Source organism: Sylvia atricapilla, chromosome Z (assembly GCF_009819655.1).
Source record: "Sylvia atricapilla isolate bSylAtr1 chromosome Z, bSylAtr1.pri, whole genome shotgun sequence".
NCBI classification, from domain to species: Eukaryota; Metazoa; Chordata; class Aves; order Passeriformes; family Sylviidae; genus Sylvia; species Sylvia atricapilla.
Window position 1 is genome coordinate 37,445,090 of NC_089174.1, and position 25,967 is coordinate 37,471,056.

The 25,967-nt window shown below is 37.5% G+C and overlaps 1 protein-coding gene across 1 annotated transcript; it reads left to right on the forward strand.

Annotated features, from left to right (window-relative positions):
• Positions 1 to 259: 259 nt before the first annotated feature.
• LOC136374349 (DNA excision repair protein ERCC-6-like 2) lies at positions 260 to 14,886 on the forward strand. The gene is given in 3 exon segments (XM_066339664.1): positions 260 to 481; positions 11,829 to 12,016; positions 13,621 to 14,886. Coding segments are annotated over 2 exon segments (1,134 nt in total). The 5' UTR covers positions 260 to 481; positions 11,829 to 11,891; the 3' UTR covers positions 14,630 to 14,886.
• The last annotated feature ends 11,081 nt before the right edge of the window (positions 14,887 to 25,967 follow it).

Here is a 25,967-nt window from a genome sequence, read left to right on the forward strand (position 1 = left end):
CAGTCTAGCCTTAATTTTACCTGACCTAGTATTTGTACATCCCAGCTACCTTTTCTGTGAACAGGTAGAACATACTATTTTAATCTGCTGTTGCTGTGTACCTTTAAAGGCTTAAGGAAACAAAATTCTTTTTATGAGAAATAGGTCTCACTACTATTTCTTTTTTCTTGTTTGCTTGGTTCTCCAGGCTCCATAAGAGTCCTGAATTCAAGACTGCAGAGCCCTTTACTCTTCTTTCCCCAGAGCTGATGGGGAGTAGTCATATTGTCTGTATATCATTTTTAAGGGAATTTTGCTAACTGACTAGTTTAGCTAGAATGTTCTCATTTATAGTACTGAGTGCTGGTTTAGTCTGTATTTCTACAAGTACTGTATGACTCTGGAAAACAGAGTTTGGTAACGGCAACCAGAATATAAAGTATGCCATCAAGAAACAAAAACAAGATATCACTACTCTCTCACAACTCAGCAGCTGTGAAAGGTGAGATAAAATTCAGAAGTAATAAATGTAACAGTATAAACAATGCATTTGTTGTACAAGCAAGAGAACCATAATTTGATGGTATATGATTAGTCAAAATAAATCCTGTCCAGCACCTGAATTAAAGAAAGTTCGTGTATGACAAAAGTAGTAAGAAGTCTAAGTATATACATTTTCCACATATACTTACAAATAGTAGTAAGTATATGTGGAAAAGTATTTTATCACATGATCTGACGAAAGAAAAATAAATTGTGGAACATACTGCTTTTATCACAGAAGTCCATGGGATTGCATAAAAATAGAAGATGTTCTAGCTGTTAGGCGAGCTAAAGCAGTGTTCTCAGTGAAGAAAAATGTTGTCAAGTTGCTACAGAATGGGTTTTCATAAATAGTCATCTACAGCAGTGAAGATTCATTTATAGTTTATTTTGCAGGTATGATGAGGAAAGTACTTAAAAGACTAGGATTAACTGAGTCTTCTTGACAGATGTGGCATGATACCTCTTGAATATAGAATGGTTATAATTAGAACTATAATAAAAATATTGTAATACCAATAGTTCCTGTATTGAATGTGATTATCCTTTGTGTGAAGATTGTCTATTCTGACCATGGCCCATGACTGTCAGTATTGGATTGCTGTAGATTTTGAGAAGAAAATACATAAGAACTATAGATTATGACCCTCAAAGTTCATCTATTTCAAACTCCCTGGAATTGGCAGGGACATCATCAGCTAGATAAGGTTGCTTAGAGTCATATCCAACCTGACCTTGAATGTTTCCAGGGATGGGGCATTGTGGTGAGTTGACCCTAGCTGGGTGCCAGGTGCCCACTCAGTCGCTTCATCATTCCCTTTGCCACTGGGACAGGGGAGAGAATAAGATGGAAAATGACCAGCAGGATGAGATGAAGCAGTTTCATTACAGCAAAAGAAAGAAACAAGCAGAGATCTGCATGCACAGGAGCTATAGAAGATAAAGAACAGTCTCTACTTCCCAGCAGCAGTGATGTTTATACACTTCCTGGAAAGTCAGGTTCCAGAAGGCAAACACTGAAAACACACACACACACCTCCCCTTCCTCCTCTCCTGCTGTCATATGGTATGGAATATCCCTTTGGCTGATTTGGGTCAGCTGGCCTGGTTGTGTCCCTTCCCAGGATCTTGCCCACTCCCATCCTCTTTGGTGGGGGAAAGAATGTCAGAGGGACAGCACCACTCAACAGTAGCCAAAACACTGTCTGTTATCAACACCTATTCAGCTACCAGTGCAAAGCACAGCACTGTAAGGGCCATGAACTTTACCTCCCAATGCAGGCATCCACCACTTCTCTGGACAGCCAGGTGCAGTGTTTCATGATCTTCACTGCAAAAAAGCCTTCATTCTTGTGTCTTATCTAGATCAAAACCAGGCCCTGCTAAACAGCCTTTCTCCATCCTTCTAACAGACCCCTGTTAAGTACTGAAGGGTCACGGAAAGTTGTCTCCAGTCTTCTCTTCTCCAGGCTAAATAATCCCAAGACTCTCAGCCTTTCCTGACAGGAGAGGTATTCCATCCCTCCAGTCATTTTTATGGCCTTCCTGTGCTCTAAGAGCAGAGGGACAAGAATCACCTGCCTTGAGCTGTGGCCATACATCTTTTGATGCAGCACAGAACAGTATGAGAGTCTTCCCTCAAAAGTTGATGTTTCTGAGAGTACTTCTTATGGGGAAGGAACTGATGTATCAGTACTTGGAGGTGCTTAGAGCCTTGGTAATCAAAACAAAGCCAGGGATTTCTGTTCCATGCAGAAATGTAGCAGACAGCTGTTTCTGAATAAATTTTGGAGATATGGATTACAGTGTATAATAGTGCATCTCATCTTCCTTTATAGTTATAAACTTTGCTTGCATGTCTCAGACACTAAGTGACACAGAAAGTAGTCAGGTGTGTCTCTGTGCAGTTTGAGATCTCATGCTATTCATAATCTTTGTTAAAAAGTCATGAGTTTTAAAGCGTGAATTTCATTTCTATTTGTGGTGCTGTGATGCAGAGGGAATCACAGGAGGCTACAGTAAATGCCTTGAGTTAGAAAATGCACATCATTCAGTGTGGAACATGGCCACTCCAGTAAAAATTACTGAGAGCTGTTTATGACAACAAAACACACTTGATGTGCTGCTTCACTGAAGATTATTCATAGGAAGAGTTTTCCAGTCTACTATACACAAGTGTGAGGGAGGAAGATTATATTGCAAGTTCGTCTTGCAATATATAAATAACTTGGTTTTTTCCAGGATTTTTATGTTGAGTTTAGCCTGATTTGACGATGTTGAGCAATCTTTGTTCTGCGCGTGCGTTGAAATTAATGTCTTGTGCAAATGGATTTTTAAACATTTTGTTTTCATTTAACAATTGGAAGATTTCTGTCTCTGTTATCACATCACTATATGTTAAGAACATAGATGAAAACCAAAAAGAAATATCTGTGTAACCACAGAAAGAATCATATGGAAAATAAAACCTTTTTAAAGCAAATATGTGTAATGTACTTGTAGACTATACATGGTGCAAAGCCAGACTGTAATTTTCAGAGCAGATCTACATTTACTTCAGCCTTTCAGAGAGGGAAAAAAAAGTTTTGAGTAATTCATGTGATATTTTGCTCAAAATTATTCTGATATTAATTTTGTGAAAAAAATGGAAGTGTTAACAAACTCTCTAAGGCCTTAGTCATTTACTAAGTATTTTTAGAGGTTTTGATTTTTGTGGTCTTTTTCTTACTGATGGACTCCAGGTTCCAAAGCAACCTGATTTTCAGCTTTTTACTTCTATAGTAAACTTTGGTAACTTGCACTGAAACTTTTATTTGTGAAACTTTTTCTTAGCTACTATAAGAAAGAGAAACACCCCAGAGGCAAGATTTAAATATCTTATTCTAATGTTTCTAGTCTATGCTAAATTAAATGTCTGCATTTCTTAATAAATTTCTTTATTAATTTCTGTGTTAATTGGCAAAACCAGCTTATGTTAGATGTTTTTCACAGTATGGAAGTCTGGGATAGTATTTCTCTAGTTCTTATACAACTGAATTTGTGTAGTATTTCTTCAATAAGAGTCCAGTGTGTGGGGAGGGAGGCTGTATGAGCATGGGGAAGTCTTTGGAGAAGGTTTCTGTCTTTTCACAAAAAAGTGAAAAGGACATACTAAACAATTTGAAAAACTGGTGATGTCCCACATTAGAGTGAGTTTGCACTTTTTAGTATCTGGAAAAGTATTAGTACTTTTTTAGTGCAAGAACTTGTACTATACCTGTTTAATATGTGAAGTCTTTTTTTCTGTCAACTGCATGTTTTCAAGTCGAGTTTACTTTAAGTTTTACTGAAAAGAAATGTACAAAGACAGCCATTCAATTGAGGATTAATCACTATGGCAACAGAAATGTGGCGACTGAAAAGGGGGAGGATGTATTCTCCCCTCAGCTTCCTGCCAGCTGTCATATTCAACCTCTGCGGCATGAATTCAGGCCAAAATATAGACTGTGACCAGCTCTAAGAAACTTTATCTGTATTTTTATAAATTTGTACAAGAATTGCACTATAAAGGAAGGCTTAATCCCCTGAATTGGATGACAGACATTTGGCACTATTGCCAGTGTTTGACAGAGAAATAACGAGATGCTTTGTAGTAAAACCTGGATTAATGGTAAACCCCTCTTTATGTTATTGCAGTGTGGTGTAAATGAGAAAACTAAGCATGCTGTCAGCCTAGGAAAAAACATGCCCTTTATATCTCCAATGCAGATTTAAGTACTGTTGAGAATACTGTAAATACAAAAGTTGTGTCATTAAAAACTCTGCTTTATCTTATTTGTATTACATTGACATTTTGTAGATTATTTAAACAATGACTTTCTATCAGTTGTAGGAACTCTGGTTGCAGTGTGTTTGCACAGCTTTTGGATTCAACCAGTTTAGGTAGTTGTTTACAAGGGTAGGCTTTTGGGACATAACATGCCTTTGTCCTTGCTCTTCTAGGATAGGGAAATATTCAGCTTTAAAGTAATTGTTCCCAAATGATTGGCCTGTAATGCTGCTTTATTGAGTTTACTGGTTCAGTTTGCAGTCGAATTAACCATTCCACTATTCTGCTTTTTTATGTCCATTCCACTATTCTGCTTTTTTGTGTTTTTATAATGTAGTGAGTTAATGTGTGGCATTCTTTGAAGCTTGTAGTGGAGTTTTCATTATGATGTATGTGCATAGCCTTTGGTTATGCTTCTCTTTGATGGAAGGATGAGAGGGTGAAGGAAGATGGGCGCAAGTCCACAGCTTCTGCTGGAACAAGCAATTACCTTAAGCTTTGAATTCTGAGACAGACAGAGTATTTCCTCTCATTCTTGTCAGTACTAATAACTCTATTGATTCAAGGTCAGCTTTTTGGTGAAAGACAGTAATATGCCTTATGGGAGTTACTTTATGTAAAGGTTCAAAAACTTAAGTAAGATTGCTCTTAGTGAAAAATTCTTGCCTGATTTAGAAGATTACCTGATTGTAGAAGTAACAGACTCAGAAGTAAATGTGAAATAGAGAAGGTGCAATCTGATATCATGATATAGTAGTCAATTCTCCAGTGCCAAGCAAAAGATTAGAGTTTATGGAAGGTCCTTGGGTCTGTTTATGTAGTAAAGCTATGTGTGACATACATGGGAAAATGACTACATTTTACTCTAAAATTTGTGTAATTTTATCACCTTTAATTTTACTGTTCTCTTGGAGTTTGCAAAATATTTTGGAGGAGTAATTTGGATTCATAATGAATCACAGAATCACTAGGTTGGAAGAGACCTTCCAGATCATGGGGTCCAACCCAGCCCTAATACCTCAACTAAACCATGGCACTGAGTGCCACATCCAGTCGTTTTTTAAACACATCCAGGGATAGTGACTACAGCACTTCCCTGGACAGACTATTCCAGTACTTTATCACTCTTTCCATAAAAAACTTCTTCCTGATATCCACCTTGTATTTCCCTTGGTGCAGCTTAAGGCTGTGTCCTCTCATTCTGTCAGTTGCTGCCTGGAGAAAGAGACCAACCCCCAGCTGTCTACAACCACCTTTCAGGAAGTTCTAAAAGTGACAAGGTCACCCCTGAGTCTCCTTTTCTCCAGGCTCAGCAGCTCCCTCAGCCGTTCCTCACAGGATTTGTGTTCCCAGCCCCTCACCAGACTTGTTGCCTCCTCTGGACGTGCTCTAGTGTCCCAACGTCCTTCCTAAACTCAGGGGCCAGAACTGGACACAGCACTCGAGGTGTGGCCTCACAGTGCCCAGTACAAGGGAAGAATGACCTCCCTGCTCCTGCTGGCCACACCATTCCTGATCCAGGCCAGGATGCCATTGGCCCTCTTGGCCACCAGGGCACATTGGTGGCTCCTGTTCAGCTGCTGTCACCAGAACCCCCAGGTTCCTTTCTGCCTGGGCACTGTCCAGCCACACCATCCCCAGCCTAGAGCATTGCAGGGGTAATTGTGGCCAAAGTGCAGGACTTGGCACTTGGACTTACTAAACTTCATCTTATTGAACTCTGCCCATCCATCCAACTATTCCAGGTCCCTCTGCAGAGCCCTCCTATCTTCCAACAGATCAACACATGCTCCCAGCTTAGTGTTGTCTGCAAATTTACTAATGAAAGACTCAATACCCTCATTCATGTTGTCAGTAAAAATATTGAACAGAGCTGGCCCCAGCACAGCCCCCTGGGGGTCACCACTGGTGACTGTCCCCAGCTGGATGCAGCACCATTCCCCACCACTCTCTGGGCCCAGCCATCCAGCCAGTTCCTAATCCAGCTAAGAGTGCTCCTATCCAACAGTTTTTAGAACTTGAAAAATATTTCTGTTGTTAGTCTGCTGGGATACATTCAAATATTAGATATGCTTGTAATTTTAGCCAACATACTTTGGCTAAACATACTCAGAAATCTTGATGTATATATCATTATAGTAAAGTATTCTAAAATTTTAAGGTGGGTTAGCTTCATTTTCTATGACATTTATGGTACTGACTGTTGCCTATACATTACTTGTAATTCTCATTCTGCAGCCTTATTTTGTTACTGCAGCAAATGCATTCGTTCAGAGACTGCGTTTCCATTAAGAAAGCTAAATCAAAGGGAAAGCTAATGTCCAGATCAGAAATAATTCTGAAATATTGTAGATTTGGGCTCATTTCAAACTGGAATTTGTAACTCACCATAAGTTTCTGAAGTACAGTTTGTTCAGTAGTGTGTTCTTTGCAAGTAGAAAAGTAATTCTGGTTTAATTAAGAATCCTGAGAAAGTAGATACATTTTCTGCTAATAGTATTCATTGTCTTCACCATATGGACCTCATTTTTAGAGAAACTGCATGAAATTTTATGTGGACAGTATTACAATTTATCTTCCTTGACATACAGAGTAATTTAGGAAAAAATTCTTGTGTGACATGTACACATACAGATTGCCTTTAAAAGGTCCCTTCCAACTCAAACTACTCTTATCAGTCTGTACAGAAAAAAGAAGGAGACAAGACCATGAATGGACAGTCAAGTATCCAACATTTTTTGGTATTTTGTGTATGTCCTGACAGCAGAGATGCATCTGTGAAATAAAAAGAATGTGTAGCAATAGCATATAGAAGGATCATAATAATTAATACATATAATCAGAAAAGCTGCCAGGGGGGAAAAAACCTAACAAAAACCTTCAAATCAGACCAAGAAAACCACAAAGAAATCTGCAAAGGGGAAAAAGATTATTTGAAATCATTTAGAAATAATTTAGAATTGTGGTTTGTGCAGGTAAAGGCACTGGATTGCAGTATCAAATCATCAAATTAATAGCAATCATCCAAAACCAACTTCAAGTCACAATGTATTGGGAAAGTCATGAGTATTCTCAGGTTTTGCAGGAAGTGGAAAAATATAAATTCATATATGGCATAATGGTCTTTTATTTGCTTGTAAGATGCATTTTAAGAAGTCAGTCATACTGAATTTACTGTGTTTATTTCTTTTGTATTTATGGGGTGAGTGCAACGCAACTAGACATTTTAGAAGGCAATCTTGTTTATTACAGAAATGTAAACAATGGAACTGTGCAGTGATAAGTATCCTGGGTATCCGACAGCAGTGGTTTCATACATGCCTAAGGAGAAAGGTGTTGTAACACTGGAGGCAAGTCAGAGGGATTATTGATGACTGGAAGTCAGTATCTGGCAAGGTAGTTATTGTAGGGATACTTTGGGTAATGAGGCACTAAAAAGAACGTGCTTGAACACAGTGCAACTATGGCTGAAGAATAATTATGCAAACATTTTCAGATTCAGGCTTCTGAAGGATGTGCATTATCTTCCAAGTCTGGCTTCTTAACAAATTGTTGCAGACATGAAACAGCTTGAAAAACGAGTAGCCTGAATCTCTGTTTCCCTTTCTTTTCTGCTCATCTTACTCCCAGCTTCTGGCCACTTACTCTCCCATACCATCCTTTTCATCTTCCTGTATTTAAAAAAGTGAAACATTGTGGTCTTTTCCCTTGCTGGAAGGGACGAAAGAAAAGAAAGTTACTGGCTAAAGGTGTCTAGTCATCTCAGTCATGTCTGATGGTGCATATACGTGGATCAGCATTCATTCCAGAATAGCTCCAGAATATAGAGCTGCCTCTTTATGCCTATTACAGGAAGGACAGATACTGAAGTTTTGTACTGCAAAAGATAGACAAAAATTTGCTTTGGTAGGTGTTTTTAAATAACTGCTGTAACTAGGCATCAGGAGACAGATTACCATACAGAACTAACAGATCCAATTGCTGTAGATTCAAGACAGAATCTTAATGTGGAAGTTACTGCTGCATTGTAACAAATTCTTGCTTGATACCTGTGTTCATTCTTCTTGAAGAGTGTTACTCTTAAATGAGTTGTGTGATGTGCAGATAGTCTAGCATTTTTTACTAGACTCTTAGTTGCTGCATCCTCTTAGATAATATATAATCCAAGGAAATCAAAACTCATTATTGATATCCAAGGCTTGATATATACTTTCAAGAGTAAGGGAAGTGCAAAACAAAAGAAGGGATTGAACCATCATAGACTAAATGGAACATGAAAGGTATTTTTCAATTGTACTAAGAGTCCCTGGTGTTTCTGAATACTTTAGAAAACATTTTCTGCACAACTACTTAATTATCTGTCTTTTTCCCAATTGCAATATATAAAAAATATCTTAAGAATAAGTGTAGTAGATCAAGGGGGAGTAGAAGAAAACAAGGATAAGACAGGAAGGACTGGCTGCACTTTTGTAGGATTTTCCATAGTTCACAATAGCGCTTCATAACTTCATTTTATTGTACTTTCATAACTTTTTCTTTGCATTTAGGGGGGTATTTCTGGAGTGCAACTTTTTCTCATATAGTTTTTCCAATCAAAAATATTGCCTTCTACTAAACCACTTGCATGGTGTTTGTCTTATATGTATGCCTTTGAAAGTAAATAAAGTGTGCATTTCTTTTGAACTTGCTGCAAAAGTTTTCTTGACATAATGGAAGTGTGCAAAGTTTAATAAAGTAGTAAGAATATTGCATTCAGTAGTTCAGTCAAAATTTTTTATCTCTGATGTCAATGTAATTATTTTGCTCCACCTCCTACCCCTCCCTGCCAAGTTTGTGAAAACAGAAATGTATAATGGTGCTACAGACAATTCAGTATAGACAAACATAATTTGTCAGATGACTAACAAGTATTCGTCAGTTTTAAGTGAAACTTCTCCACTTTGATCTGTAGAAATTTTATAACATGCACTGCAAAGGCATATTATTGTATTTAAATACTTAGTACAGACTTTCTTGATGGCTGTGATTCTTGCTGTCAATATTCTTTTAACATACAGCAGACACTGTATGCTATAGCATACAGTGAAAGATTTTTGTTTCCTTTATTATTTCATCATATAGTATTCAAATACGGCATTTGAATGTCATATGGATTGTCACATTCAATAATATCAACAGATTAAATGTGCTGATGTCTGTAGAACAATGGGAGTCAGAGGCTCCTAGCTAAATCAAGTTGTCTATATTTTAGTCTTGCTTTGTGAGATTGTCTTATGCATGTGATAAATTTGATAGATAATTTTTGCAAATATGACCAGCCCTATACAGTCAACATAGCATTTCATGTGGAAGCAAGGAGTATGGACACAGTAATTTGTCAGTGAAAGGGCTTGAGGGACAGAAACATATATGTATGTATATATATATATATATGTATGTATATACATATGTGTCTGTGTATGTATATATATATATAGGTGTTGAAAAGAAATTTTCATTAGGAGATCAGTTACTTAGAGGGCAGATATTGAAAGATAATTAAAAAGATACTGGCCATGAGAGAAGTGAATTTAGGAGGACAATACAGGAAATCCAATTCAGGAGAAAGCAAAACAGTGTAGAATGTTGACAGGACTGGAATATTGATGGAAGTTTTCACTTTTTTGGTACTAATACTAATAGAATATTTTCATCTGATTTTGCAAATCTTACTTGTACATAGACCCTGTCATCCATTATATCATTCAGAGTAATGCACATCAGATTTGACCTTTAAGAAACATGGAAGCATCCAAAAAACCTAAGTGTTTTAGGTTTCTTTTTAAATGCTTATTTTTTATAAAAAGAAGTTTCTGGATTTAGGTGCTGGGTGTTTGGCTTCCTAAAACGTTCTTCAGTTTAGAAGAGTCAGTTGTTGTGTTTCAGCCTAACTGGGTATCATGTAACTAACTGCCTTTGCTCTAGGGGGATAGGAAGTTTTTCAGGAGTAACTCACAATGGCTGCAAACTTTCACTGGAGTTAACTCCTCTAGTTCTTGAAATACCTTCTTTTACAGTAACTTTTTCTGCCTTGAGTTAAAAAAACCCTAGCTTTAAACAACTTACTTAAGTAGAAGAGATGTTCTTTGAATGTATTTGGTGGTATTTTGATGTTATTCTTTTGGGTGGTGCAGTGTACCTAAAATTTTTACACTTCCAGAACTAAATATTGCCTTTTGTGCATTTATATGCAATTAGCAATACTTCTAACATTAAATGTGGTACTCTGCAAAGACAAGCATTTTTATGACTTTCAGTGTGTTTACAACATTTGGCTTTTTTCCCAAAGATATTAAAAATCTTCTATGTTTGAACAGATGTGTATTACTGCCTCTTATACTTTGGTCTTGTTTAATGAAAGGTAGATGGATGCATATTTATGGGGTTTAACATAACTTTAAGACAGGCATTGACATGGTTAGTCTTGTATTCTATTCAGGTTATACTTTCTTGAACTAAATGATACAGCCCTGATTTCCTAACAGAGTGAAAAATAACCTAAATTTTATCATTGTGAGATCAGAATACTATGACTATTTCTCATGCAAAAGATACATTAAAATGAATATTCTTTTATAACTGTGATTTCTTTCTTCTCTGAAAATAGATTTTCTAAGTAAAATTCTGTAATACCCATGCACACTTTAAAAAAAAAAAGTAGTTAACAAATGTATACTGAAACCAGCAAGAGAACTGTGGAATATTTATGCTGTAGGTAGCATCTACTAACTCAATCCCAATTTTGTTACTAGTATTATACTATAATTGGGAGAATAGGATTTTTATCTTAATTGGGGTAGGGTTTCAGTGTTGTGTGGAGTAACATAATGGTGAAGTAAAATTTTAATCTTTGGGGCTGTACATTTGTCTTACAGTGAAACTGTATGCCTGTAAGTTCTGTAATATTAACATCTCTCTCTGTATGCTAGCTTGAGGTTACTTACCACAGTTGTGGGGTGAGAACACCTGTGAGATTCTAAAGCTCAAGAACATTGTGAACAGATCATGAAAACAAAGGAAATGGACACAGATCAATTAGAAGAACACTGGGAAGAAACAGTGTAGATCTGAAACCAAATTTTGAACAGCAGATGACAAGGTGTGAATGCAATTTGTGATTTTATCTCTAAAGTAGTGTTAGTAGGGAGACTGAGGATATCACTAAGCAGTTATGTTCTGGCAAAAGGGAAATTTTGATGAGAATTTGTGAGAATTTCAGAAAAATAACTCAGGTTAAGTAGGATCATATTTTTGTGCAAGATGTCAGAGAACCAAGACTTCTCTTCAATGTCCCTGGACATTTGTGACTGAATAGGGAGTCCTCATTCCAGCTCTGAATCCCTATCTTGGTGTTCAGTCTAGTAATGCTAGTTACAAGGGACAGAATTGGGTGCAGTTAGGTGCATTGTTATGTCAGAGGCACAGCTGTTCTAATGATTTCAATGTCTCATTTTACTAGAAAAAATATGAAGTCGCAGAAGACAGTACTTCACAGAGGAAAGTTTTTAAGGAAGGGCAAGAAATGTTGATGAACAGTAAGCAACATCATCTGTATGTTATGCATCCTGTGACCCAGAGAAGCAGAAAAGTACGCAGAGTAGATTCAACCACCTTCTTGATTGGAAAGACACCCAAAGGAATACGCAGGTGAGATTATATTGGTGAGTTGGATGTAAAATTCTAAGGTTGAAACAAACTTCCCTTTGAGTAGTTGCATTTGTTTTGTTTCAACCGTACTCAGGGAATACTGTTATTTTCTATGGGAAGAGTGGAACTAGTAGGGAACTTCGACACACACTGCTCTGTGAGTACTGTAATTGATTAATTACATTAATTGAACTCACAAATTACTTGAACGTGTTGATTCAATCATCATATATTACATAACTGTGTAGATCTCATCACCATTAGTGTTCGTAGTATGTGCATCATGGGCTAATACAAAACAGTTTTAAAATGTACAGAAAGGAGGCATTTTATAATGTTAGCTTCTTACTCCATGCTGATTTTGCCCAGATCTCATCCCTTTCATTGTATGGCTTATAGAAAACTGGGCTTTGTGTTTCTTTTTTTAACATGGGGCTCAGTATTTTTTGATACCTCTTTTAAGGCTTTTCCAGCCCCTGTTATTTTTGAGAGTTAGTTTTTGTTTCCCTGTTTTCTTCTTTCCCAAATGATTGCTATTATTATAATATTAAATTCCTATGTTATGTAGGTAGAAGTTCAGTAAAAATAACCCAGTGGTTTGTAGAAATAGAGAGGTAAAAGCTGTAGCTAGCTAACAGAACCTACAGAATAGGTATTTGGTATATATTTTCAATTTACCTTGAGACAAGTAAATGACTATATGAAAGTTGGTATGTAGGTAATGCCTGTAAGCATTCAGAAGCTGTCATAGCTGTCAGCTAGCTGGTGTCAGTTATCCATACTGTTATTATCAAAGTGACAATAATTATTTTGTTTGTTTACTGTTATGGACACTGAATAAATATTTTTCAGGTAGGTAAAAGATAACCATTCATTATAAAAATGTTCAGAATTGTAATTGGTTATGAAAAATTCATTGAGGTAAAATTTTCAAAGACAGTGAAGTGACTAAGAATGTTGTTCCAAGATCCTAAAGCTATATAGGTAAGATTTTTATTGATTCCCAAGTGCAAAAAGCTTGAACAATTTAGTCTTTAGCATGGAGCAGGTTATCTTTTAGCACCTGGCATGTAGTTAGACTTAGTAGTACATGTGGACGTGCCACGGAGTGAATGAGGATGATTGCATGCCTCAGTTTGTTGTAATTGTAGGGCAGAGTGGGAAGCTGTCTGCAGTCACCACACTCAAAAAACTGGAGCTAGCCAGTCAAGTGTTACTTGAGGCAGACAGGGTTAAATCTTACTGGCTTTTGGAGCTCTCGTACAGGAAAAGTGACTTTTCATATCCTTTCTCCAACGTGGGATTGTAAACCTTCCTCTCTAGCCTTCCAGTAAGGTTCCCTGACCTCAGACTAGAACTAACTCAACTAGAGTGATCTATGTTAATTAGAACTTGGCTTTTTAGCAGAAACAAATACTCCATAACTCACTGGGTAGGATGATATGGGTAGATAGACAATGCTTGTCTCCTGTGCATGCATTTATCCAATTTTTGTTTAGCAAGTCTTCTTTAAAAGGACTTGGAACAACTGTTTCCTCTCCATTTCCCCCACCCCTTAGTTAAGGGTGTCAGCATACCATATTTTTCCTTCTTGATAATTACAGGAGACAATTTGAGGAAATGGTATCCCACTTTAATATGGGATCAGTGAAAGGCCTTGCAGAGCATATTGCAAAAGCTACATCAGAAACCAGGCAGAAGATGTTGAAGGAATTCTATATTGCCAAGCATCCAGAGGTGGAGTCTTTCTTCTCACTTGAAATACCAGCAGAATCTTCACATAACGGTGAGGAAAGAGAACTGGAATCTTCACATAACGGTGAGGAAAGAGAACTGGGTACAACCCACACCAGGAAAAGAAAATCCATTGTTAATTTTGGAAGATCTAAGTCTAGACCTTTGTCAGCTAACAGACTACTTCTGAGTGGAACTACAGAAACACAGACCCAGGAGAGCCATAAAGGAGAAGCAGAACAGCTTCACAAGGACTCCTACTTGCAAGATGTGTTTGTTGAAGCAAAATATAAACAATCACCCACTGTTGCTACTCAGCATATCCAAAGAAGAAACAGTCAGGCATTCAAGGATTTTATGGCATCTGGCTCATTAAGCAGTAAATCAGAAATAATTGAGGTGCTGCCTGTAAAAAGTTGTGAAGGACAGTCAGACCCAGAAGGAACACAGCTGCCAAAAAAAAGATGCCTGTCTCAGTCAGAAAATGGGGAGAGAAAAGCTCAGATTTGCAAGAAAAATTCTTTTGTGGACTTACTTGGAGATACCTCTATTCTCAATGAAGTCTTCAGAACTGATGGAAATGGATCTACAGGATCACCAAGGAGATTCTCCTCTGGACAAGCAGAAAAATCAAAGGGGAGACCAAAAGATTTCTGGGATATGGTGAATGAACAGAATGAGGAGAGCCTCAGAAAGCTCACAGATATAGCAGTCATAGAGAAGCTTTGTGAAAGAGCCCCTCATTCCACAGTGATAGAAGAGAGAGAAGCATGTGAAGATTCCCTTTGGAAAAGAAATGAAACTTTTTTGTGGAAAAAATACAGTGCAGATGATTGAGATGAACTATCCACTGCTAAATCTTGTAATGTAGTAAAATGAAAGTTTTCTATATAAGTTGCATTATAACTCTTTTATTTGAACTTTGAGAGCATTGTGCCACAAAACATGGTAATTCCATGAAATTAAAGGTAAAATGATGAATTAATATTTATAGTGATACAGAATTACATTTTACAATTGTGGATATGTATGGAATTACATATGCAGTATATAGTACATATGTGCATAGTCGTGCATATGCGATATATATTTTAACCTATGATATATAATGATTTTATATTAAACTTTTTTTAAAATTTTCTGAGAGCAGTTTACTTTCTTTAATTCTGATTATCTTCCTAGGCTCAATAGAATTACTAAGTAATTTTTTCCCTTTACTTAAATTTGGACATTGTCAGTCATCTCAACACAATTTAGAGATAAAGGATTTGACAATGATACTGTATATATTTTCTGAGATGTTAGAGACTGGAGGATTTCCTGAGACAGGGATAATGTCTGTGTGTCTGGTAGCTTTTGATGGATTCCCATCCTCCATGATTTTGCTAAGTCTCTGGAACAGTGGGCCTTTGAAATCTTCATAGTGTCCTATGAAAGTGAGTTTCTCAGCTTGTTTGATGTGAGGAACTACCAAGGTTTTTTATTTGATCTTTCTCATTAAATGATGTAAGGTGTCAAATTTCATCTCATTACACTTTCATCTCCCTTTTTTGATTTCTATAGACTTATGTCGTGTTTTTGTCAGGGAATATGCAGCACAGTATGTGTGTTGGAAATACACAGTATAGTGTATATGTAGTAAGGAATTTCAGCATCTTGACAGGTTATCATCTTAAATGTGGAATGCTAGATGTCATAAAACTTCCAAATGAAAACTGTTCATCACAGTTTGAAGGGTGTAAGATACTCAGTGTCATATCTCATTTGCCAGGTAGTCTGTCACATGTGCTACAGGACCATATGAAGAGTACCTTGTAACACACAACTAGAAGAGACCAGGGCTTCAGGTTGCTCTAATTTTTGATTTTTGTAAGCATTAGTGTACAGGTTTACGTTGAGTATACTGTATAAATTGTTTTATGTGAAGGGTAAATGTTACAAAATCATAAAATACTGGACACTGAACCTGCACAGCAGCAGGTTGTGAATGATGGTAGTTTTTGTGGTCTGGAAGACTACCAACTGGAAAATAAGCTTAAATTTGAGCTGGAGCAGCTTCTACTTTAGGTCTTGAGAAGCTGTTGTAGACTACACTCTGTGATAACCATTGTGCACATATTATAAGTGGAAACCATCTATTGATTGTGAAATCTGACTTAACTACCTGAAACAAGGAGCTGAGTATTTAACATAAATGTTAAGTAATAAAAGCCTTGGGTTTTACAATTAGCTAACATAAGTAAGATAAGTAAGATTAAAGTGTTCCTTAACTACTTCTCTACTCTGAATCTATGCTGTTACCACTTTATTCTATCAAATTTTATAGTAGTCAGCTGGAACAGCTTTTCAAGAAAAAGTATGAACTAAGAAAGTAAAAGAAGCTGCTGCAGACTATTGGTCATTTGTACTTTTGAATTATGTACAGCTAAAGGCAGTCAGCCTAAGCCAGGTAATACCTACACCCTCACTGATGTTAATAAATATGAGATAAATTAAGGCCTTTTGTTTGTGACATCAGTGTTGATTTTCTTTACAGGTTAGTGTTCTTATGCTTGGAGAGCCAAACTGCTTCTTAGGTAAGAAAGAGAAAGTTTGGTGGAATAAAAAATATATTCATCAAATATGTCCATCAGTTAAGTTCAAAGAGAGGAAGGGAATAATCCCTTTGCATCTACAACAGAAAGAGGAGTTAAGTGGCTTAAATTACACCAAAGGTAATTGAAGTTAGATAATAGGGAAAGAAATTCTGTAAGGAGTTAGTCAGCTGTGTAGTGCCATTATCTGGCATAATGAAGAATAGGAGAGAAAAGAACCTGCCAAAAGCTGCATAGATTAAACTGCACTTGTTTTAAGCCAGAAGGAGGGACTGATAACCTCCACCTGAAGGCTAGAAGTGGCTGAATAACATTATTGATTTCAGTCTTCACCTTAGCACCATGTTTGTCAGTCATGGTATGAATCAGTAGGTACTAGAGAGGACAAAATCTCTTTCGGGTAGGTAAGATTTTTATTGATTCCCAAGTGCAAAGCTGTTATCATTTTCTTGAAGTAATCAGGAAATTATGATTCTCTTATATGGTGATGGTATGCATAAATCAAAACTTCCACAGATGTACATGTTTAATTCACATGTATGCCAAATACTGACAGTATGTTTGTGGAAGTCTGTTTCTTACATGCAGTTGAATTGAGCTACAGGAACATGTCTTGAAGTAGGATTTATGTCACTCTGTAGCTTCCTGCAAATTTTATGTATTTTGCAAGGAAATATCACCTAAGCCATAAATACTGCAACTCAGTGTCCTAGGGATCTGTCTGTAAATTTTTTTTGTTGTGCAGATGTCTGTATAATTTGAAAAAATAAATCCGAGCAAATTAAAAAAAGAAGAATTTTACCTTCATTTGAAGACATGGTCTTCAAATATTAGAACTGAAGAGATCAGGTCTCTCTTCTTAGAGAGCTGTGGTTATCATTTTGTTTGGTTTTAAAAACAAAAATAATAGTGTGGAGTTCATAGTCCCAGGTACAGGTTCCATGCAGAGAGGCATGCACTACAGGAGAACTTTAACAGCCTCCTGGCATAAGGAAATTGCTTCTTGGTAGTTGTCACCTGATCTGAATATAAATCATGCAGGAGTTGGAGTGTCATTGCTTTCACATGGAAATTACTTGGTAGGTTTTACTATTCTTTATTGCAGTTCCTTTGATTTTTTACTCACTGGAGTTCCCGTGGCTGTGGGTCCATGACCTTGCAGGTGGTACCAGTATTTCCAGTATTGTCTTCAATGGAAATTCTGACTGGGGAAAAAACAGGTTGCCAGTGAAATCATAAGAAATTTGGCCCTGTCTATGCTAACAAATGCAACTACCCCAAAAACCACCTTACAAGACCTAGTTAAAGACACTGTGTGTTCTGAGTCTGATTTGCAGTGTAGTTTGGATTGAAAGTTGTTTTGATAACTGGGGCTATACTTAGAACTGCATTTGGCAGTAGCTGTGTGGTCCACAGATTTCATATTTTGTCTGGGGGAGAGAGACTAAATAATTTCAGGTAATGGTTACGTTTGAGAAAGTCAGGGTGTGGATTCAAACATTTGTCAACACATTTAGACTGTTTGAAAGGATGTATTTGCTTAGCTTTAGCAGGTCATGACTTCACTGGCAGATTGGTGCCAGTGCCATGGCTTCAGCACAGTGAGTAAAAACCAGCATTAAGAAAAGGCAAGGGGGATTGGTAATAACAGAGTGTCACTGGGTAATTCAAAGGTGATAATACAGTTACTAAGTAAGAAAAATATGACATAAATTACTTCCTTAGAAATCTCAACTGCAGGAGGAGAGAATTTTGTTCTTCCAAAGAAGCATTTGCTGCTATTTTTTCCATTCCTGCAGTATCCTGCATATCTTATTCACTGCATAACTTCCAGCTTATGCAAAAAATGATGTAATAGTGATGCACATTTCAAAGTTCAGTACATCTTGACTTGGTCCATTCAATAAAAAAAGAGTAATGACCACTTAAGTAGATGTCATGTCTGAATTTACCTTCCTTGTGAGGGTACCTGAAAAGTAGATAATTGGCTAGGGGTGACCAAGGAGATGCAATTTCTGCTATTGAAACTGGATGTCTAGATTGCAGATGAGAGGGTAGGCAGTTATTCAGAACATTTAAGAGGCATACCTCTTGTCTTGTGGGTCATGTGTGGACCCTAGTGTCCTTGTGAGTCTATATCTTGTGTGATTCTGAAGCTAAATCTGAAAGAGGAAGAAAGTACGTCTAAATGGATGGTTACAGGGCTTCGGGGTTGTTTGCTTGGCATCCTAACCTTTGTTTAGCTGCCATCAGAAAGCTGAATTTCCTTTTCAAAGACCAAGTGAAGAATGTGCTCTAAAATAAAAGATGCAGTTGAATGTAAGCATGATGTATATTCATGATACTCCAGGACAGATTGTCTCAGTTGTCCTCTGAGTTTGCATGAGCTGAAAGGATGGAGTGGAGTGGTCGGAACCTGACCTAGTGTCTGTATCAACACAATTCAACTGAATTGAAATTGTACACATAACTTGGACAAGCTGGAGCATAAACAGGCTCACTGCACTAATGCATTGTTTTCTGAAAATACACAGAGAGAGCTTAATTATGTTACAATTTGCATTGGCCTGTTGTAGCATCTCACAATGGCTGATTTGTATATTTAATAGCAACATTCTCAGTCCCTAATACTGTACCCAGTGAAGACAATGACTGATCAGTGGGGATAGCTGGGATGCTAAACAAGTATCAGCTAGCCTCAGAGTGAATCTGGTTCTTTCTTCAACAGAACTGTTTATACCAGAAAGATTTTATTCCTCTTTTGTTTGTGTTGAGTTGTTTCCATCATGTGAATGCTGGTGTAAACATGATCTCCCATATCATCCTGAAAATCATTATATCCTACTTACTTGTAAAACAAATACCATATGTCTATTTATGTTGTTTGAAGTGAGTGCTCACAACTGTCATCAGCACTTGCTTCTCATGATTCAGACTATGATGGAACTTCTGTGACAGTTTCTGCTTGTCCTGGTTTATAATTCTACAGCAAGGAAAACATTCATACTGTGGTTTGATTGGAAATGTAACTTAATTACCTCTGAGAAAGCTATTTTTTAAGGAGTCTCTTTTGTGCTTTTGTTTGCTCATCTCCACAGCAGACTCGGAGATGAGCTTGGCTTGGTCCTTTGATATGCGTATACTGTAATAGCATAGCTAGAGGCATTTGTGCTCTTCTTGCCTCTCTGCCCTCACTGTTTTGTAGTTGTGGTTATATATATTGCTATAATTGCAATACACTAATTCTAATTTAAGAGTCTCATACTTGGAGGAAGTATTGAGGAGTATCTTCTCATTAGTCAAATACTGAGGTTCTGTTCTGCTTCTGATGCATTGCTCTGCACTGTTCAGAAAAAAACAGAACCTCTATTCCTTGTAATGGCCATTTCCTGTAAATTACTATGTGCCCTAGTCGTTAGAGGTAGGTAATATATATTTTATATATATGTACTTACTTATGTACTGTCTTTATATTATATACTATATATATCTATGTATATATTAATTAGAATTATATTTTTAATTATCTATACAATATAATCATCTTCTCGCATACAGTACAAGAAATTATGATTGTATAAAATAGGTATTTTATGCCTAAGGCAAAAGAAATACTAGGTCTTTTACCTTCATATATGACATACTGCTGTTTGAACCTTGAGAACACAGAAGAATTTAGTGGTTTAGAATTTCGTGGTTCTGTCAAATTATTGTAACTGGGTAATTTGCCTTTTGATAGTCTTCTATGTCAAACTCATAAACCTTATGCAGATGAGAAACCAGTGAGAGACTAACATCAGAAATACCTGAATCCAGTGCTATTCATCTCTCTGATTCTTTGTAAACCACACAGAAGAGAATGCGCTGTCTCTTATTTTGTTCTTAGACTAAAATAGGAGTTTAATATTTAATAATTAAATAATCCTCTTTAGTAATGAGAAAAGCTGTTTAAAGTGGTGGGAGTTTTTTTTATGTTTTCATTTACCCATTGGTTCAAGCATGCTATATATTAATGTTCATGAATGCAGATGACAGGAATAACCTAACTAGTGACTTAAAAAGCCAAAGATATGGAGCTTGTTTGCATCTGGAGGTGCTGGTGTCCAGTCTCAAAACTGCCACCCTTACCCTAGGAAAGATAAAGGTTTAGGCCTTTTTGCAGAGTTTACTCTACGTGGTTAGGTATTTAGGCTGTGGTGGTAAGCTGAGCATGGTTACAGTTTTCAACATGAAGTGTTTGCTTCTACCATGTTTGCAACCTGGTAGTCTTGAGGATGATGTCTCTGAAAGTAAAAAACCATGGTAAGAAAATAATTTAAGAAATTTTACTAGAGTTTTAAAAAATAGAATAAGACACTTCTGTTTTACTTCCCTCACCATCAAAATCGCAACATCTTAGAAGGTGTTGTGTTTAAGATCCAGAGTGAGCAATAAAACCCTGTATGATTGAGTTGCTGTACTTTAAGCATGTCACTTTTAAAGCAAAAGTTTATCTTTTGTTGTTTAATTCCTTCAGGACAGGGAAGTGGGTATTCAAAACCTTTGGGAAGCATCAGTGAGTTTGTTCTTCCTAGTAGCAGAGAGCTTTCATTTTTAACTTTGCAAGATTGCAGCACAACAGATTCGAAGTCTGTGGTCTGTATCTTGCTTTATCTTTTGGTTTTGTTCAGGCAATGAACTGGGAAATAGAAAAGATTATAGCTACCCAGTAGTTTGGTTGGATGCACTGAGGTGGTAGCCCACACTTCAGCTGTGCTTCACAGCTGCAGAGGCTGCAGCTAATCTGTGGTGCAGCCTGGGATTTCTTCATCCTTGGCTCTGTACTCAGACAGTCAGAGGGGAAAAACCATAAATCTTAAAGGGAAAGAAATAAAGGGATCCCTTTAGAAATGTGGTGATCTGCAGAGAAGGAGGGTGATATCTCTGGGAAAAGTTAGTATTGCTAAGCACACGATAGAAGACTAAGACAGAATGCATGAGCAGTTGTAATGCTGTTTTCTAGCTTCTGAGTGTTTTTATAATTTTATTATTTCTAGCACAGTTCTGAGAAGGTGATTTTTGAAAACTTTCAAACAAAACCGTGAAGAGAAGGGCATTTGTTTACTCAGAAGTGATTGATTCCCATTTGGATAATTATGAAAATTTGTAATCACAATTCCAATTACTTGACCAATTGGAGTTGCTAATAGCACTAGATTACAGTATTTTTTGTAGACTAGCCAGTTAGGGGAAGAAAGGATGTAGTTGTTAGTAGATGTCGCAGAAACTGATCGAAAACAAAAGAGTGCAGGCATCTGTGAAATCTTGGTTCTATTCTACAGTCTGGAGACAGTGTTTGTGTATTTAACACAATGGATCATTATGTCCTGCCTGTGTTGCATCTGTCTCTTGAAGTCTGCTCTGCTTTATATTTCTTTCTTGTTAGCCCAAGCTCTTCAGCTTGTTTCCAAACTAATGAGCTTCCTCAGTATACTGCATGGACACAATCAATAAGTATTGATGGAAAAACAGGCAGGATTTCACAGCTCTCAGTTCTGGTGCCACAGCAGCTTCTGGGGGCCAGTACTGTAAATTGCATGAAAAGACCCAAAATACTCTATAAATCCTTTTGTAATTGTGGAGTCACTCAGTTCATCTGTGGGAAGGATGTGCATGTAGTCTGGTGTTGGAGTAAGTATATGAGGCAAGGTAGTCATTTGTTTTAGTAGAGCTTTCAGAGAATAATGTTGCATCTCTCTAGGAGGTTTGTATGGAGTCTGGGTAAACCACAGTGTTTAGAACCTGGCCAAAATTTCACAGGTTTTCAGAAGGCTATTACTGGGCATGATTGCTTTCAGTAAGATAACTATTCTTACCACCCACAGTATCTCTCCCCAAACATGCAGATTAAACAGGTTCTTGGTGAAATGGCTATAGAAAAACAGGAGGGAAAATGAGATTGATACCCTTTAGTCCCCTTTTCAGAACAGCTGTTTTAGTTGAAACTTACAAGAAAAATTCAGCCCTGATGGAGATACGCAGCAGGAAGAATTTCAGCTTGAGCATTTATTTGACAAAGTTATGTACAACTGAATTAGAATCTTGTAACAGAAAGTGTGATGCAAACTTTATTGATGGGAAGTGTCACAATGTGTATGATATGAGTATAGATGTGCATTTGCATCCATAAGCAGATAGTATCAATGGCTCATTGATACTAGTGTGATAGTATTACTAATCAGGTACAAAGCAATGGAAGAGACAGAGGAGTCAGTCTGTAAGCACTTTTGCTTGTCCATTTTAAGCTTTGTAGGGGCTATTCAACAGTGATGCTACAGTTGTAATGCAGGAGAACTAACCTGTTGAAGACAATAAAGCTACTTCTTTTAGTAAAGCATAAAGGAAATATTTAAGGAGAGCTGGGTGGGAGTCTGCCTACTCTCTCATTGTTTAAGTGTACGCATTTGGTATAATGCTGTGAAGAATTAAGTTTAGGAGGGGATATTGAAGCTATGGAGTAACAGCTGTGGAAAAGTTTACCCTTTGCCTCTTCTGTGTGTAGTTTGTTCTCAACAGCCATACCTGCTTAGGAGAGGAAAGAGTGTGAGTTTTTGATATGCAATAAACTTATCTTCCTGGTTTACTTCCTTTTATAATGGAAAATAATGTTTGAAACACTCAGTGTTTTTAGCTTAACTAAACAAGTAGTGACAGAACCAACATTAGTCTCTAGGAAAATTGTGGGAAGGACTTCTCATCTCCCTAAGCAGTAAAAATAGCTTTAATATGTTTGCATCAGCAGTTTCTATGAAAATACTCTTGAAAGTATTTAGATGGCACAGGCTTTTTGCTATTTCTCTTTGGCTGGGTATGCACATACTGTAGTAATCCATTGTTTTCATCAGTGTGTTACTAATAAGGAGCCACCTAAGCTCTGAAAACCTTCCTCTGCCCTTAGCTGTAAAAGAATGCTTAAAGGATTTAGGGATGTCAGTCATCATCTCATTTTTTAGCAGGGGTGTGTGTATGTGTGCACAGGGACGAGGGAAAGAGAGCCCAAGCTGGAGTTCAGAAATTACACTGTGTGTGGTCTGAGGTTATTTCTCATTTCATTAAATGCATGCTTCATTCCTGGCTCAGACAAACTTGCATGTCACTGAATAAGTCCCTTATCCGGTTTCCAAAACACTGAAGAGATTTGAAAGGGCTCTGTGGGTGAACTGCTACTATCAGCAAAAGCAAATAAGCCAGCCTATTTAGTTAAGCATTTTTTAATACTTAAGCAGAATAACCGACAGCAGCACTTGAGCAGTTGTGGCCAGCCAAGGGAAGGAAAGGGAGGAAAAAAAAACCACACAAGTTTAAGGAGTCATACATTAATTAACATTAAAGGCTGCATTATAGTTCCTGATGTATGAAGGTGCTGTCTGATCAGTCCAGGAAGAACACTAAGGAATGATTAAATGAACTGCCTGTGCTGCTAACTGTCCCTGTGGTCTGCAGGTCACAGTTTATTCAGCATTTCACCTTCCTTTAAACAGAAGGGGTGTAAAATTATTACAGTAAGCCCCAAAAAGATGAATCCTAAGAATCCTTGTATCAAGCTGATTTGCTGTCCAAAGTATATATACGGCTCTACTCTGGAATACTAATAATGTCCAGCAGCAAAGCATTATTGTAGCAAATTCTAGCTCTGTGATAAATCTCAGTATCCGAAATAAATGATGGTTCATTTCATGGCAGAAAGAAAATACAACAAACTAACAAAATATTACTATTCGTTCAATTTGAAATTATTTGGTTAGAACTCCAAATCCAAATGGTTGAGTACTCCAAATCCTATTTCCAAATCCAGTATTCAGAGAATATATATAATATCGTGCTACATTGACTCCAAATGAGCAATGTAGCTAGCTCTGCAATTGCCCAATCCATGTGTTCGAAGATTAACTTCATTATCGCTCTGAACTAAGTCAAGACAAAAGAATCTCTTTTAAAGTGAATCTCAGACAGAAATCTTTTATCTTGAGAGATCAGGATCTGTGAAAGCCTAGGCAGGGCAAAGTGTGGTAACATAATCTGATGGAGGCATCTTCTGACAGATATGCAACAATGGCCTTGCCCTGAGTTGAATGGTCTGAGTCCACACATCTCAGAGGTATAGCGAAGTGCAAGGCTAAAGGCCTCTGCCCAAGGAGTGAGATTCCTGCTTCCCTGTGGCATGAGAGAGGAAATCATCAGGTTGTAGATAGGGGGGTTTGCTGAAACCTTTGCAGCCCAGAATGCAAATTCAAATACTTCTCACCTCCCAGTACCAGTGTTAAATTAGGTGCCAAGGTAAATAAACAGTAGAGGAATGAATGTTGCCAAGAGGCTGTTGAATCATAAGGAAGAAACGAGGTATTTGACAGTTTTGTTTCCTTCATATTAGCAACTCCTACTTGCCTAGTGTGGGCCAAAGACACATGAATTACCAAGCCATGTTACCTGTTGTCTTTTCAAGATGCATGGATACAGAAAGAACTGGTAACTGTGCAACTCTTGTGTGTCAGGCCACTGCCACAGGTTATCTCCATCACATCTGCAGTGTGGGAAAGGGGACAGGCTTACCCTTCCCTTTGATGGCATATCTGCATCTGTGCCTCATTTTACTCTCCCCACAGGGAAAGCAAAGCACAAAGCAGGCAAACTGCATATGCAGACTCTCTGTGATGGACCCAGGATGACATAGACATTAGCTGAGAAATTTTTCTTCCTTTTTTAGATTCTTTAATGTGTGATCTGCCTGCAGGAGATTTCCGGTTGTGCTGCTTGACAAATCTGCTGAACAGTAGGCACTGGAGGGAGTTGTGGTATGGAACACATTCAAGGATGCATGGCATGGAAATCCCGCAAGCATGTGCAGTTACTCTCTGGACAGGTTAGACAAGATAGACCCTGAAAAGATAAATTCGTTATGTTTCACATGATGAAAGTTAAGGGTAAACAAATCTGGACAGTGAAACAAGTCAGCTGATGGGGAAAGGTGGCATTTGAAGAAATTTTTAGTGTTTACTAGGGATCTATCACAAAAGATTCAGAGATATTTGAATCCTAGAATACTAACTAAATCACTGTTTCATGTTTTCCCTGCTCCTGGATGAGAGCAATTGATGCTGAATATTTTCACATTTTCACCAGCATCAAAGCTGAAATTTGCCGTATTATTATTTATTTAGTCTGACTAGTTCTGGACAAGATGTTAGGCTTTCATTCCTATGTGCTTAAAGCACATCAGCGAGTCCAGCTGCTGAGTACAGGGGTTTTCTCAGCAGTTGTCTGCATTATCATCTTGCTACTAAGACAAAGCTGTGCTGCCAGACTTCCACAACACTGTCCAGACAAGGCTTTCCCTTTCCAGAGTTGGATGAGCCTAGAAATAAACCCATCAAACCTAAAACCTACTTAGAGAAATCAATGCCAGTTTTAAATACCACACTTTAAAGAGCTTTTGCTTATGAAGCCAGCAATCAGAAAGCCTCTCTCTGTCTGGAAAAGGACTCGGAACCAACTCCTAATATGGGACCTGACACTGAGTTCTTGGTGGTAAATGACCATGTTATTCTTTGGGGCCTGTGGGTGTCAAAGAAAAGATGCATGTGAGA